Genomic DNA, 15,330 nt, shown 5'->3' with positions numbered 1-15,330 from the left:
AAAACAGTGACACTTGAGGAGAGACATGTACGACACTTTTACGCAAGTTGCAGCTACGTGAAGCGTGTTAATGTTTAGCCGCATTGACTCGTCTCGATGAATATACGATAAGTAAAACCTACTATCACTTTTTTTAAGTGGTTACAAAGTTAAACCGAGCTCGGCCGTTCAATGTTTCGGATTTCTACTTTATTCTGAAACAAATCTACATCACATCTGACAATTTTCCTTAACACTAAAGCAGAGACAGCAAATAAAATTTAGTTTAAATGCAATTTGATTACCACATTTGTTAAAATAAAACTATTTACATTCTGTTCTGATTTATACAAAAATAATCTTATTCCATTAAAGTAAAAAAAAACATGATTTACCTCCATTTAAAACAACCTTTTTTCATAGGAGAACAAGCTGTGAACGTTACCTTCCAGTTGAGCTGAATGAGATCTCAGCTCAAATCGTAATTCTCCCGAGTCAATCATGGATCTAAAATCAAAATTGGAAAAAAGACTCAAATAATGTTTAATTAATACCTGAGATTAGTTAAAGATTTTACTCCAATGTCCTGGCAGCTGTGCCTAATCCCACTTTGCAAGTAAGGAACGAAACGGAAAACAGATCCTTTGTCTACAATGCTGCCACTAACCCCTTGGGCTACTTTAAGTTTGTCGGCATCGCTGTGGAAATATCTACTCATGGCAGACCCCTGGGCGTCTTTCCTAGTCATAGCTTCTATACTCCCCATCCCCCGGTATTTCTTTAATCTTACACCATCAGAGAAGTAATATTCTCCTGGAGCTTCAGAAGTCCCCGCCAGCATGGAGCCCATCATAACTACAAGAATTTAACGTTTAACGTACGATGGCACCGCGTTCTTTACCTGTCGAAGCCCCCAAAGACAAAGCTTTCATAATATGTCCAATGGACTGAATCCCCCCATCGGCAATAATGGGAACGTTAAACTTTTTGGCATACTGAGAGACTCTGTAAACGGCAGTGGCTTGCGCTCTGCCCACAGCCATGACTTCTTGAGTGATGCAAATGCTTCCACTTCCCATTCCTACGCGTAACGCATCGGCTCCTGCTTCAATAAGATTCTTTGCTTGTTTAACAGTGACGACGTTTCCTGCGACGACTTGGAGGTTTGGGTAGGTTTGTTTGATGAACTTTATCATGTTAATTTGATATATTGAATTCCCTTGTGAGGAATCCAAAACAATAACGTCGACACCTGCAGTAACTAAATGTTGGAGTCGTATTTTATCTTCATCGCGTGTTCCAATAGCCGCTCCTACAATCAACTGTTTGTTGTCATCTTTTGAGGCAGTTGGGTAACTCTTCGCTTTTTTCAAGTCGGTTCGGGCCATCAAAGCAATAAGTTTGCCTTCAGCGTTGACAATGGGAAGTTTGCCTTTTTTACTTTTGGCAAGGATTGAATTGGCTTCTGGAAGTGTAACTCCGGATTGAGCAGTCACTAGATGTTCTAATTTCGTCATTATCTAGAAAAATCTATGTGGAGGATTCTAATAGGATTGAGATCTTACAGTATCCAGTTTTGTGTTGACATAATTTTGGTCCTCGAGAAAGTCAACGTCGCGAGATGTTACAATCCCGACGAGTTTTCCGCCCATTTTCCCATCCTCAGTGATTGGAATGCCGGAAAATCCTTGCTCTTTCTTGGTTTTCAGCACGTCAGCTACCTAAGAAAAGTCTTGTAAAAGGTAAGGAAGACACCAAAAGAGCAACTTACTGTGTTTTGTGGACACAACACCACAGGATTGTGAATGAATCCGTGTTTGTACTTTTTAACTTTAAGTACTTCGTTGGCTTGATATTCCGCGGAGCAGTTGTGGTGGATGACTCCAATACCACCACAAAGCTGGAATAAAAAAAATGGGAAAAATCAACTTCTGGTGGTTACATTTACAAGAACTTACAGCCATTGCTATGGCCATTGAAGATTCCGTGACGGTGTCCATGGGGGACGAAACAAGTGGGGCTTTAAGGGTAAGTTTTTTGGTCAGAGGGGTTGCCAGGTCCTAAAAAAATAATTACAGATTTTTTTTTATTATTTAGGGGTAGCAAAACTTACCACAGCGTCTGGTGTAAAGTCGATGAATCCTGGTAGTATTATAAAATCACTATCAACAGTTTTTTTTTAGAAAAAAGTTACAAAATTCAGACAGCTACTTACTTATAGGTAAGGCCATGGCCTTTATTCATCATTTCGTTAGCTGAAAGGCCATCTTCTAGTACATTGTTATCAGAGTGAGCCATCTAAAAAACATTTGAATTTGAGGAAATTTTGTTTTTCACGGTATTTTAAACATTAACGAAGTAGGTGTAATTGTTATTGTCCACATTAAAAAAAAAAGATAACTTGACTTGTCCCACGTTTTTATATCCGTCACTGTACATTGTATATTGAATAATTAGCAAAAAGTGTTTTTCTCGCATGTAAATGACACTTCAGATTATTAAACAGCGTATTAATTTGTTTATTTATATTTTTTTCAGCAACATTTGCTTTGCACACGAATCCTATTTGCATTCGGCAACTAAAAAGAAAAACATCGGAAGGTTATTTCGCGTCGACTATATTTTCATTTCTCGAATAAAGATAACAATGACGACGCTGGAAGTGGATTTTTCCTAGACCGTAAATACAAAAAATCAAATTTGGGAATGAAGAAAAGCACGTGGAGAACATATTTGCCGCTATTCAATAGAAATTCGCGAATTATTTAAATATTGAATATACCTAATTGCCACTAATTAACTAATCTGTTGTACTTACTGTTAATTTGTCGTAAAAAGTAAATGATGGCACTGCACCAACACGGGAAAATCGGCGATTTTCAAAATTTTGTTTAAACGAACGTTCGCCTTAAGTGCTCAACGAGAAAGAGCGAGGAAAATCTAGCGGAATCGAAGTCCTAACCTAACCTGTCCCCACCACAATGTTGGTAATACAGGACACTAACTTATTGTCAAGTGTGGGCCGTATGTCTAAGCTTCCCTGCATTCAAATTCTGAAAATTTAATTTAGATTTTCTTCAAAAATCTTACAAATAATAAAAAAATTGTTTAAAAAATTATGTTGTGGACAAAGTTTTCTGTCCATTTAAACATTTTCATGTTTTATCTGGATGTCGGTAAAAATTGAACTACTTTATTATTAATTTAGACCCCAGAAATACGAATTTTAAATCGGTTTTTTAAATAAATAATTAATTGCATTTTTAACGATGTTTAAAATTTGTTCTCAAAACTTAAATTATTCGGCAAAAATTAAATAAAAAAAACTTTGTTGGGTAATGTGGACCTAAAAAGAAAGAATCTGAAAACCGATTAAGAATTAAAGACTTGAGTACTATTTTATTAAAATAAAACAAAAAAATGTGAGTATGCAACCAAATATACACACATTTTTTGTAAGACGTATGTCGAAACGCGATGTACCGCCTCCTCTTTTTCACAAAGCGTCACCGAACGTCAGCGCGTATAGGTTATGTTTATCGAATTAAATATTTCTCGTTCAAAAACTATATAAAATGGTCGTGGAAAATAAACGCCGAGCGGAAGACTCCGCATTAGTGCCCGTCAGTAAAAAGGGAAGAACTGATGTGGCCACGTCCAACAAAAACAAATCTGTTTTGCAAGCGGTAAGTGCACAATATAATTTAAGACACCCAACACTAGTCATGTGTCTATTTCTAGGCCCCTGCTCGAACCTCCAACTTGTTTGCGCCGATCATGCTTTTAGAAGGACACGAGGGGGAGATTTTCTCGGTCGAATTTCACCCAGAAGGGCAGTATCTGGCCTCGTCAGGTTTTGACCGGAGAATATGTAAGAAAATCTTAATATATTTAGAATTTTTTCATTTTTCAAAGTACCAAATGTTGCCCATGAAAACAACCAACATGAAATGTTGATTCCACCCGAGTTTCACACTATACTTTTTCTACGACAGCGCATCTTTGTCCATTCGTGCAAAAAACACTGGACGAGGAGTGGTCTCAACTGTTTGTCACGTTGCTAGGCGACTGCCACACACTCAACCGTGTGGAATACCCTCATTCGCCACCGGTTGCCATAGCAACGAGTGTGGAATGAAAAATTCACATTGAACACGTTTGAAAATACTGTGAGAAAATTTTTTTTTTTAGTTGTATGGAGTGTCTATGGTGAATGTGAAAACTTATCAGTCATGGGTGGTCACACTGGGGCTGTTATGGAAATGCACTTCACCCCAGATGGAAGCAACATTTTTACCGCGAGCACTGATCACACCTTAGGATTATGGGATGTACCAACAGGCCAAAGAATCAAGAAGTATAAAGGGCACACCACTTTTGTTAATGCAGTTCAAGGCGCAAGACGAGGCCCCCAATTGATGGTTTCAGGCAGCGATGACACAACAGTAAAACTTTGGGATACTCGCAAAAAACACGCGTTTATGACGTTCAATTCCAATTACCAAGTCGTCGCTGTGGAATTTAACGACACAGCTGAGCAGATCTTCAGTGGAGGAATCGACAATGATATTAAAGTTTGGGATATAAGAAATCATGAAGTCATTTACACTCTAAAGGGCCACACTGATACAGTTACTGGATTGTCTTTAAGCCCGGATGGCTCGTATTTGCTGTCGAATTCCATGGATAACAGTCTTAGAATTTGGGATGTTAGACCTTACGCCCCACAAGAAAGATGTGTGAAGATATTTACTGGGCATCAGCACAATTTTGAGAAAAATCTTCTAAGATGTGCTTGGTCTAAAGATGGATCTAAGATTAGTGCAGGCTCAGCCGACAGATTTTTATACATATGGGACACTACGTCTAGAAGAATCATTTATAAGTTGCCGGGACATAACGGGAGTGTTAATGACGTTGATTTCCATCCCACTGAGCCCATTGTGGTGTCTGGAGCAAGTGACAAACAATTGTACCTAGGAGAAATTGATTAATAAAGTTTTATATTTACAAAAAGTAGTTATATTCACACAATATATCACATAAATATACAATTCTTAGCATGTTAATGCACAACAATAAGACAGATGGTACTAAATATTAAAAAAAAAACAGTAATAAGTAATTAGTTGGGTATAAACCAGCACGAATTTCATGGTTTATTACTGACTAAGTAATCCCTGGAAGCCACATCGCTATTCGTGCACCCATGACAGCTCCTCTGACAACTACTCGTGCAACTTGAGTCGCTGCACAAGCTAACATTTCGAGAATCGCAAATATCAATAAACTCTTCAGCTATCGTCTTATCCAACCCCGTATAACTCCGAACAACGTCTTCTTCACTCACAGTCTGTTTCAACTTCTTCGATTTCCGAGAAGTGAGGTCTCTAGGGGGGGCTTTGGCATAGATATGTTTCTTCTTCCTCCTCATCTAAACGAAAGAAATCAACATATGTAAATAACAAGACGAATTTTTACCATCTTCTTGGTACTCCGTGGAGAGGGTGGTATGACTGGTGATGGTATTGAACCCAAAGGAGCGGGTATCAACGGGTAAGGCACCATCCGTGGCCCCATTTGATGCTGCGGCATAGCAAAAACAGGCACCGGTAGTCCGCTGGAAATCTGCAATTACAATAGTTTTTGTAGGCCCCGATCATCAAGGTCCAAGTTCGTTGATCCACACTTTCACCTCAACTCGAAAAACGTACTGTTAGAAAAGTGTCATCAACATTCCGTGAAACTAGCTCTACTTTGGTTTAAGTTCAGTTAGGTGGTGATTTTTTCAAAAGTTAAAACAATGAGTTTTCGTCACGCCGTGTAGCGGTCTAGTTTTTATCCACCTGCGGCTTTTTCTTGCAACGACCGCACCCCGAATTCCAACCTGCGTCGGGTCTTCCTATCACTTTCTGCGACACAGATTTTAGCCTGTTTAATCGACCTCGCCATCGCGCAACTTTAATTTCAAAAAGTCGAAAACTAATTTAAGAGTTATGTAAATGGCCCATTGTGACGAAAGGTATCAATAAAAAATTCTTGCGGAATTGACAGTTACCTTGCTTCCTTTGCCCAAAGTAGAGGATCCTGTGGTCACCACGTAGAGTTGCGGAGGACTTTGTTTTCCCAACCAAGAGTTTACCAGAGCGTTGCGCTGCGTGTTTAGCTCATCGACGTAGTCTTGTTTTCTTCGGAAGCACGGACATAAAAGCCGCGAGCTTTTGTACGAAGCCACAGCTGCGACGATGAATTCGGCGGCGGAAATCGCCAACAGCCCCAAATTACAGAGGATGCTCATGTAATTCACAGGGAGGGTGATGGAAATTTTTCCGGGGGGCACCGGAGTGGTGGTTACCACCTAATAAGATAAAAAAGTGTTCATTTATTGTCTCCTTTTTAATTCTCCAATTAATTTTAACCTTCCCAATCGATCATTCTAACGGAATGAAGAAAAACCTTCAACTCCGATCACCATAAAAACAAACATTTTAATTATTCTTAGCCGGAGGCGGCAATTTGAAAACGAGAGTCGATGTAGGTTATGCATGCCACAGACAATCCATTGCACGTTTCTAAAGGTGAGCCTCGCTCTCCAGAAAACGTGCCATTTCAGTTATTCCAAGGACCCGCCATTTACCACTTTACCTCAACTTCTCCTTCTTCGTACTCGGAATTGTTGATATCCCTCACCGTCCCCGTGGCCGCCAATGCCACGACTAGCTGAGCAACGGCCAAACTGACTAGGCTAAGGGCCAAGAAAATCGTATGGGTGATTTTCTGAGGGGTGGATTTCAAGGGACACCATTCTTTTGCTGATGCTAGAATGCCGATGATTCCAGTTGTCATGGAAAGGCAACCGGCCCAAATCCCGGCGCCGAGCTGCAAGAAATTTCACTTTACTATTTGCAACTTTGTTAATTTAATTAGTCAATCAAATTAACGTGACCTGGTGGAGAGATTTTTCGGTCCCGTTTTAGTGAAGTGGGGAAAGTTGGAGGGAAAAGCTGGCGTTTACGGACGTGGGGTAATTTAGTGAGCTAAAGATGGACATGACTACGTTCCCGTGACCTATCACGACGAATTGGAACAAGAAATAATTACGTGTGTTTAAAGACAGCGTGAAATGATTTAATGAGTACCGGAGGATGAGATTCTGGAATATTCGGATGGACGCTGCGCTGCCACTTTCACTGATAAAATCTGACCACTTCCTTTCAAAATAAACAAAAATTAAGGAGTAGTAAATTGGTTGAATAATTAAATTAACAACTTAATAACTCTGGGAACAAGAAATCGACAATTTTGTGTTTAACATCCCGCAATTTTACAAATTGGTACGCACGCTTGGTAATTAGAGCTTTAATTTTGAAATGGCTAGTTTTAGGTCATTGATTATTGAAGTTTACTCTCAAAGTAAAACGTTTTTTAAATTCCAGGTAAAACCAATGATATGTATCAACAAAGAAGTTTTTGTTGTCAAATTTCCAATTACAAAATCATTGTTTTGATGATTGCAGAAGAAGTAATTATTACCGTAATCTTCTATAAAAAATGAATGATGGTCCAGTGATCACTTTATGGTGACTTTCATGGAACTAATCACGTTTGTGTTAAAAAATAAGAAAAACTTCATTTTACGTAACGTTCTTAAAACAGATGCCGAGGAAAAGTGTGACTTCTGAAAACCGATTTTTTTTATTTTTATACAGTTAGAGGTAAATTGAAAATTTTTGGAAATTGGAAGAAAGAGAGACCTCACATCGAGAAAAAGAAATCGTTTTAAACAATTAGGTGGGATTTAGATCAATTAGGGCTCTTCGGGCGCAAAGGAAAAATTAGGCCCCTTATAAAGAAAGATTCTTACGTTTATTTTCACAATCTTGCATTTTCTAGATTTTTTTGGATTCTCCTGATTTATTTTCGTGTTTCTTTGGATTATCTGTAGATTTATCTATGCTGTCTCTAAAAATTTTTCTTAGAATGTCACTAGACTCTCTTCAGATCACCTTGCATTATTTATAGTTTGTTTAAATTCTCTGGATTTTCTTCAAATTCTCTCTATCTCTATCCTTATATTTTCCTTAATTTGTTTAAATTTTATAGGTTTTCTTTATAGTCACTGAATCTCGTTATATTTCTCAGTTTTTGAATATTCTAGATGCTATTCAAATTGTCGACATTCTATTTAGAATCATTTAAAGATTCTCTTAAATTTTTATCTAAATTCTCAAATTCTTGATTGATTGTTCTTGTTTTTGGATACTGGATTCCCCAGATTTTCCTTTACAATTTCCAAATTTCCTTTGTATTTTTTAAAATTTGTGTTCGGATCTTTAAATTTCCTTTGAACTTTTTAGACAGATTTTTATTACCTAATTTTTTTTTCGATTCTCTTTTAAATTTGTTTTCGAATAACTTCAGTTTTTGTTTAGAAGCTTCTTCTTCTTCAGAAATTTTTTTTTAATTTTATTTAAAATAACTAAATTTATTTTCGATTTTATTTGCTGCTTTTTTTGGATTCTCTCGGCATTTTTTTAGCTTCTGGTTAGTTTCTCTTTTATCTTATTTTATCTCTTATCTCTTATTTTTATCTTAGTTTCTCTATTAATTTTCTTGATTTCCTACTCTAAATTATCTATAAAATCTCTTTAATTTATTTTAGATTCGCAGTACGTTTTTAAAGCTATTATTATTTGTAGTATCTGGAAATGCTCTGGATTTTCTTTAAAGACTTTTATTTTCCTCAAATTTTCTAGATTCCGGATTCTGTTTGAATTGTGTAGATCTTCTTTGGTTTTATCTATCTATATTCTCTATGTGAATTCTATACTCACTTTTTTTAAATTCCCTCAAATTGCCTTGGGTTTTCTTTTATAAATTCTAAAGATTTCCTTCAGATTTTTCTGAATTCTCGTTAGATTTTAATTTTTTTTTAAATTTACATTACTTACAAGCTTGAATATTATTTAGAGGTTTTCTTTACAATTTCCCAATCGCATTTGGATTTTCTTCGGATTGTGTTCAAGTCTCCTTTTTTTAATTTTTATTATATTTTTCTCGATTCTCTTATAGATTTGTTTTTGAATATCTTTACATTTATTTCGTTAGCATTCTTCTTTTTTGCACTTTCTAGATTCTCTCTGCATTTTCTTTGACTTCTACAGATTTACTTTCGATTCTTAATAAATTTTCTAGATTTTCTCAAAATTATCTATGAATTCCCTTTTTTTTAGATTTTCACAAAGTTTTTTAATTAACTTCAATTTATTATTTGTGGCATTTCAAAATTTTCTAGAATCTCTTTAGAGCCTCTCTATCTTTTATTTTTCCACCGATTTTCTAGATGCTTAGTTTCTGTTTAAATTGTTTAGATTATCTTTAGATTCTCTATGGATTCTTTTAACATATTTTCGAAATTTTCCCAAATTGCCTTGGGTTATCTAGATAATCTCCAGATTTCCTTAAGATTTTTCTGAAAATCTTTCTTTTTCAATTCTCTTTCGATTTTCCAAATTTTTCTCTGGATTCTGTATAAATAATATTAGTTAGATTAAACATATTTAAATTCTTTAGATTTTCTTTAAAATCTTTAAATTCTCTTTAGATTATTTGGATCCAGGCAGGCCATGCATTCTGAACGCATGTCGGCTTCTTGCTCGAAATCAGGCAAATCTCTCAAATATTTAATTTTTAACACGCCAAAACTGTTGAGATCGTATCAGTTACGACATGAAATGCGTTTTCAAAGCCAACCGTGAATGAAAATTTAATGAAACCCACTAGAGCTTCTCTTTGTATAAATAATAAATAATAATAAATCTTCACTGAATGTAGGTCTTCCAAGAAACCCACAAACCATTTTTTTCAAAAATAAAATACTTAATTAATTTATCCTCTGCAGATTTTCTTTATTTGCAAACACCCATCACAATTGACATGAATTAAACGTAATGAAAAGCATAATTACAATAAAACAAAGATGCTGTGAAAGTCCACGTTCATGTAAATTCCCGTGTAACAACAGCAGTTAAGAGAATTTAATTTATGTAATAGCTAGCGGCTAATTTAGTGTAACTCTAATAATGTAAAGAGGAAGTAAAATGCTAATGAAGTTCACCTGTGATAAATTGGCATCGTAGTGCAGCACCAACCCTCCAAGAACCATCATCAAAAACCCGAAACAGAACTGCAAGAGCCCTAAACTCAACAAGGAAGTGTCATCTTCAACGTCATTTTTCACCACTGATTTCACAGAACTTCCCGGAGACTCCCTAGGCGATTTACAAATTAACTGATCTGTAGACATTTTCGAAGAAACGGTGTTGATGGAAATCTTATTATCGTTTTCTTCTTGTCCCGCCATAATTATAACATTTTCTGCCATTGCACTAGATTCTCACTCACATCATTGTTTGACGTAATTTATTACACCATCACGTAATATTTAAAAATCGGATCTTTGGATTTGCAAGCGCACACGATGGGGATCAACATGCAACTGTCTTGAGACCAAGACGTAAGATTGTTATGTCTGCTCTCTTCATCTATCGGTGAAAGCTAATACCGCGAGTTCAATTGGGGACATGGAAGTGTTTTTTTCATTCAATAAAGAATTTCTATTAGTAAATCATCGATTGTTGAACTACGGTTTCTACAAAGTCTCAGTGCTCGAAAATTGTAAATCTGCGGTGATGGTGGCAAATTGGATTAGTTGCGACGTGGAGCGGAGCGATGGGAAATTTCGATGCCAATTACACTAGTCAACTTATTTTGGACGAAAGCTAAAGCAGAATTGTCCTTTGATCGTCCTGGATCCGTTTTGCTCCTTCAGGTCAAGATTTTTGTCAAGATAATTGAGAAAATCTAATGATGATGCAAAACGAATTTCTTGGTACTTTTTTGCATGGAATTCCTAAATTGGTACTTAAATTTTGTAATGGAATATGTCATTATAATGGTTGAGATCTCTGCTTTCTAACGCGGTGTTAGACATGTTATTATCTTCTGTCATTTAGACAAAGAATGACAAAGAATCTGTGGGGATTTTTAGAAAACAAATCACGTTTTGTTAACTTTCGAAGATTTTGTAAATATTTTAATTTTAATGCTTACAAACTTGTAGTTTTTCGATAAATCTCGTATTTCCAAATAATTTCATTGGTCAGGATGGAAGAACATAGATAAAAATTATGTAGCAACTGTTAAAAAGTTCTCAAATCTTTAATATTTAAAATTAATTTGAAGAAGGTTTTTGTATTAGTCTAAATTATTTCTTCGCCCCAAATGAAATTGTTCTAAATATCTTAATCGGTTGCTGCCAACAGATTGTCCGGAAAAAAGTACAAGCAAAGATGCAAAAATAAAATTTCAGTGACATCCACTTCTCGTCGATTTTTTTATATTTTAAATAAATTTAAAGACGTTTTCGTTTTAAATTTTTTTTCCGCTCCATATAAAATGTTTGTAAAATTGATATCTTCATCGGCTACTTCAATCCGATTGTCCGGAAAAAAAGTTCAAAGGAAGAAGAAAAAAATAAATTTTTAGTTTTCCCATTTTGTGCTAATTTTTCAACAGATTGCCAAGTATTTGTGTTTAATTGTTACCCATTGAGTTTTCCAGAAAATTCTGATCAATTCCTTTCAAAAATTTCCACCGTTTATTTTTTTTTGGTACATAAGCAAATTAAAGAATTCTTTATCATCAAGAAGTTTTTTAAAATGTATTATTCGGGTCTGCATTAGCATTAAAGTCACTCTAAAACTTAATATGTTCCTAGAAATTACGATTTTGTAAGCAATGATATTGATTTTTTAATGAAATCGCCAAAAAAAAAAAACAAAAAAAAATTATTTTTTTTAAACTTCTCAATGTTTTTCCTTCTGTAACGTCTAAACAATAAGAGATAGCAATGCATTTGTTGGTGCGTCAAAGAGACAAAATCTCAGTCTTTTCAATGATGCATTACAATGAAAAATCAATGTAATAATTCTAGAGTTGTATGGAAAATTGCATATAAAAAGAGAGATTTTTTTGGGACATGAGATGAGTTTTTCAAAAATATCACGATAAGTACTAAACCAAGCGATGAGTTTTATAGCTCGTTGGAAAACGTATTAAATTGCCTTTCCAAAACACAGTCGAGCAATTCCCTAACTTTATCCGTTTTCAAGAAAAACTAGTAAATCAATTTTTGTACAACAAAAACTAAAAAAATCATCTTCAAGAATATCTCTGAATCCAGACCTGTTACAGGACAACCAATGTGTAACCATACTGCACTGGTCCCTTTCACCCTTGCAGCGTCTCATATTTCTAATTTCCTTCCAACTTTTACTCCGTCGCTGCGGTTTTATTATAATAAGCTTCAACTAATCGTACACGTAATATAATACCTTCATTACGAAATGATTTTTTGTCGGTGAGATCTTTCGTTCCGAATCGAATTTGATTCAGTTTTCGTTTTCGATACAATTTGAATTCGTCGGAAATTTAACATGCAATTCGGTACGATTTCTCTGGGACGCCTCATCAAATTGTGAAATTGTGTATTTAATAATTGTGGAACTGAATTCGGCGGATTACTTCCTTGAAATTATCCGGAAAAAAATATAGCTGCGAGACTGAGAGTTAATTATTGTTGAAAATCTTCGTCTTCACGTGTTGACCATTAGAAATTACAAGCCTCCTGTTGTTCTTTGACCGGATCCATCTCACTTTCTTCAATATTTATCCTACACCAAACGTGAAATTGTAAGCAGAGGAGTTAATTACCCACTCAATGTAAATTTTACACGTTTTGCATTCATTGCAACGGCGAATTAAGCAATACTTGTACCGCTACATTATCCATGTTATTATCTGATCACTCTCAGAACCATATTATTACAAGAAAAAATTACGTGGAGCGGAAAAGTGTCTATTTAACACTCATTTCGAAACTCTCTTGTCTAATTGAATCTCAGCACCTGCATCGTGACGAAACCACCCATCAAATCCTCTAATTACCATTGGTATACATCACCCATTTGCCCATATTCGCCCATGAAGTTGCTCAATGCATAATAGCCTCGTGGCATGTTAATGCGACATTTTATCCTTCACTGGGTGGGTTCAGGGATCGGAACACATGGCAGGAATTCCTGCATTTTGTGTCAAAGAAATTCGCGTTTGCGAATTTTACCTTATTTCGCTAAACCTTTCTAATCACTCTCACTATCTAACGGTAGTGTCAACTGTTAATATTCAGAACACGTGCACATGCAGTCACGTGTGATCAACAAGTGTCCCGTTACAGAAATAACATACCATCTTGTTATTAAATATTTATTATAATAAAGACTTTCACTGATTGATATGTATGCGGCGCGATTTGCACTGTAACAGTGCGTTAAAAATGGGTTTGTTTTTTAATGGGATTTTCTATAAAATAAAAACATGCGAAATGAATTAAATATAAGGTACAGTTACCTCGAAACACATATACATAATGCAAGTGCGGAATACGAAATATGCGTTTGTTGGAAATATGGAGAAAGTTGGAGGAAACGGGTTTTCGGACTGTGGGCCGCATAATTTCACTTTTGATGAATTTTCAAACTGACGTCTTAATTGATTAACAGCCAAAACAACTTTTACTGAAGCGGCGGAAGTTTCACGAGATAATGAGATGAGTGTAGAATCTGAAGTTAACAAATTTGTAGCTTGTGCATTCTTAGGATATTTACCTAAATTGTACACATTTTCTGAAGATGTTTTCTCTTTATTTTTTCTCTGCACCTGGTGATCTCAATAAGACGAAAAGAAATAAAAAGACAATAATGAAAAGAATTGTGCTCTCCTAAGCACTCTAAATTAGAAATCTTGCTTTTGTTGCTTTGAAGGGGGAATCTCTTTGAGTTGATTGCTGAAGTTTTTTTCGAGATTTTTTATTAATTCAGGTGAATAGGAAGAGGAGAGAAAGTAGAGAAAAATGTTGGAATAAATGCCTAATTAATGAACGGGGCCCACATTTTTATGAAAAGTTGCTACTCTAGAATAAGCCCTCAAAAGCCGAAAATTCGACGGTCAATTTTTTGGGCAAAAAAATTTTCAATTTTTCGTTTTTCAATCGCCGCTTGTAAACTATTCGCCCTATCGATTTGAGATTTGGGCAGTCGATGGACCTCAAGCTTCTCTTTCGATCGATATATAATTCAATAATACTAAATACAGTTTTCACCACAAAACAACCTTTTGAAAATGACCCTAAAATCACTCTCTGAAAATGTAATCATGTCGATATCTCGGTTGTTTGTTGAAGAAATTTGAGCTGGATGGGCTCATTACGCAGAATTTTGCGCTGAATCCAAAACCATCCTTGTTTTTATCGTCAGTCAACAAATAACTGAGTTAGAGGCGTTTGAAATTTAGGCTTGTTTCCAGAGGACCAAAATTTTGAAGCTCCGGAAACGATTTTCCCCGATATCTCCGGAATTAAGGCAAATATGACGAAACCCTATTCGGAATCGTTTTTCTCGCAATTTTCTACTTTAGAAATCGATCTTAGATAGTTCTAATTCAAAATTTTAATTTTTTCAATGTTGAAGTTAGCTGCCTTTCAGTCTCTAATTCAGACTCGGTCGCTACCTCGCTTATTTATGAAACAATCTTAAAGTATTGGTACTCATTTTACGCAGAATTTCACGTAGAATCCTAAAATGCAAAATTCGTTAAGATCGGTCCAGAAATAACTGAGTTATAAACGATCAAAGTTTCGGATATTGGATTTCGAGTTGGAAAAATTTCAAAGCTCGATATCTTCGAAACTAAAAGAGATTTTGAGAAACGGTTTGCGCTATCGTTTTTCTCGGCTCATTCTACTCTAGAATAAGCCCTCAAAAGTCGAAAATTCGATGGTCAATTTTTTGGGCAAAAAAATTTTGCAACTCAACGATTAAAATTTTTCAATATTTCGTTTTTCAATCGCCGCTCGTAAACTATTCGCCCTATCGATCTGAAATTTGGCCAGTCGATAGACTTCGAGCTTCTCTTTCGATCGACATATAATTCAACAATACTAAATGCAGTTTTCACCACAAAACAGCCTCTTGAAAATGACCCTAAAATCACCCTCTGAAAATGTAATCATGTCGATATCTCGGTTATTTGTTGAAGAAATTTGAGCTGGATGGGCTCATTTTACGCAGAATTTTGCGCTGAATCCAAAACCACCCTTGTTTTTATCGTCAGTCAACAAATAACTGAGTTAGAGGCGTTTGAAATTTTGGCTTGTCGTCAGAGGACCAAAATTTTGAAGCTCCGGAAACGATTTTCCCCGATATCTCCGGAATTATGGCAAATATGACGAAA

At 35.6% G+C, this 15,330-nt stretch overlaps 3 protein-coding genes across 3 annotated transcripts; 1 reads left to right on the top strand and 2 right to left on the bottom strand.

Moving 5' to 3' along the window:
• Positions 1-167: 167 nt before the first annotated feature.
• Positions 168-2,986, bottom strand: ras (Inosine-5'-monophosphate dehydrogenase ras). The gene is made up of 9 exons (XM_088041975.1): positions 2,798-2,986; positions 2,195-2,277; positions 2,093-2,141; positions 1,938-2,039; positions 1,751-1,879; positions 1,545-1,700; positions 881-1,499; positions 534-834; positions 168-486 (listed from the first exon to the last, which is right to left on the bottom strand). Exons 2-9 carry the CDS (start codon positions 2,275-2,277, stop codon positions 381-383), a joined length of 1,545 nt encoding a protein of 514 aa, XP_087898101.1. The 5' UTR covers positions 2,798-2,986; the 3' UTR covers positions 168-380.
• Positions 2,987-3,442: 456 nt separating this feature from the next.
• LOC148171257 (U5 small nuclear ribonucleoprotein 40 kDa protein) lies at positions 3,443-4,995 on the top strand. The gene is made up of 3 exons (XM_088041258.1): positions 3,443-3,665; positions 3,721-3,850; positions 4,171-4,995. The coding sequence occupies exons 1-3, from the start codon at positions 3,555-3,557 to the stop codon at positions 4,971-4,973; spliced, it is 1,044 nt and encodes a 347-aa protein (XP_087897384.1). The 5' UTR covers positions 3,443-3,554; the 3' UTR covers positions 4,974-4,995.
• Positions 4,966-10,487, bottom strand: LOC148171256 (uncharacterized). The gene is made up of 5 exons (XM_088041257.1): positions 10,097-10,487; positions 6,625-6,858; positions 6,038-6,337; positions 5,461-5,607; positions 4,966-5,413 (listed from the first exon to the last, which is right to left on the bottom strand). The coding sequence occupies exons 1-5, from the start codon at positions 10,361-10,363 to the stop codon at positions 5,132-5,134; spliced, it is 1,230 nt and encodes a 409-aa protein (XP_087897383.1). The 5' UTR covers positions 10,364-10,487; the 3' UTR covers positions 4,966-5,131.
• Positions 10,488-15,330: the final 4,843 nt, after the last annotated feature.

Source organism: Gnatocerus cornutus, chromosome 7, assembly GCF_029298725.1.
Source record: "Gnatocerus cornutus isolate USDA-ARS CGAHR chromosome 7, icGnaCorn1.1, whole genome shotgun sequence".
NCBI classification, from domain to species: Eukaryota; Metazoa; Arthropoda; class Insecta; order Coleoptera; family Tenebrionidae; genus Gnatocerus; species Gnatocerus cornutus.
This window is presented reverse-complemented; position numbering and strand designations above follow the sequence as displayed.

Excerpts from the sequence above, each read along its gene's own strand:
- ras (XM_088041975.1), bottom strand. The coding sequence starts at position 2,277 with ATGGCTCACTCTGATAACAATGTACTAGAAGATGGCCTTTCAGCTAAC. Across the intron at positions 2,142-2,194 it reads GGCCATGGCCTTACCTATAA|TGATTTTATAATACTACCAG; the intron begins GTAAGTAGCTGT and ends AACTGTTGATAG. Across the intron at positions 1,500-1,544 it reads TCAACACAAAACTGGATACT|ATAATGACGAAATTAGAACA; the intron begins GTAAGATCTCAA and ends AGATTTTTCTAG.
- LOC148171257 (XM_088041258.1), top strand. The coding sequence starts at position 3,555 with ATGGTCGTGGAAAATAAACGCCGAGCGGAAGACTCCGCATTAGTGCCC. Across the intron at positions 3,666-3,720 it reads ACAAATCTGTTTTGCAAGCG|GCCCCTGCTCGAACCTCCAA; the intron begins GTAAGTGCACAA and ends GTCTATTTCTAG. Across the intron at positions 3,851-4,170 it reads AGGTTTTGACCGGAGAATAT|TTGTATGGAGTGTCTATGGT; the intron begins GTAAGAAAATCT and ends TTTTTTTTTTAG.
- LOC148171256 (XM_088041257.1), bottom strand. The coding sequence starts at position 10,363 with ATGGCAGAAAATGTTATAATTATGGCGGGACAAGAAGAAAACGATAAT. Across the intron at positions 6,338-6,624 it reads ACGAAGAAGGAGAAGTTGAG|GTGGTAACCACCACTCCGGT; the intron begins GTAAAGTGGTAA and ends TTATCTTATTAG. Across the intron at positions 5,414-5,460 it reads CACGGAGTACCAAGAAGATG|ATGAGGAGGAAGAAGAAACA; the intron begins GTAAAAATTCGT and ends TCTTTCGTTTAG.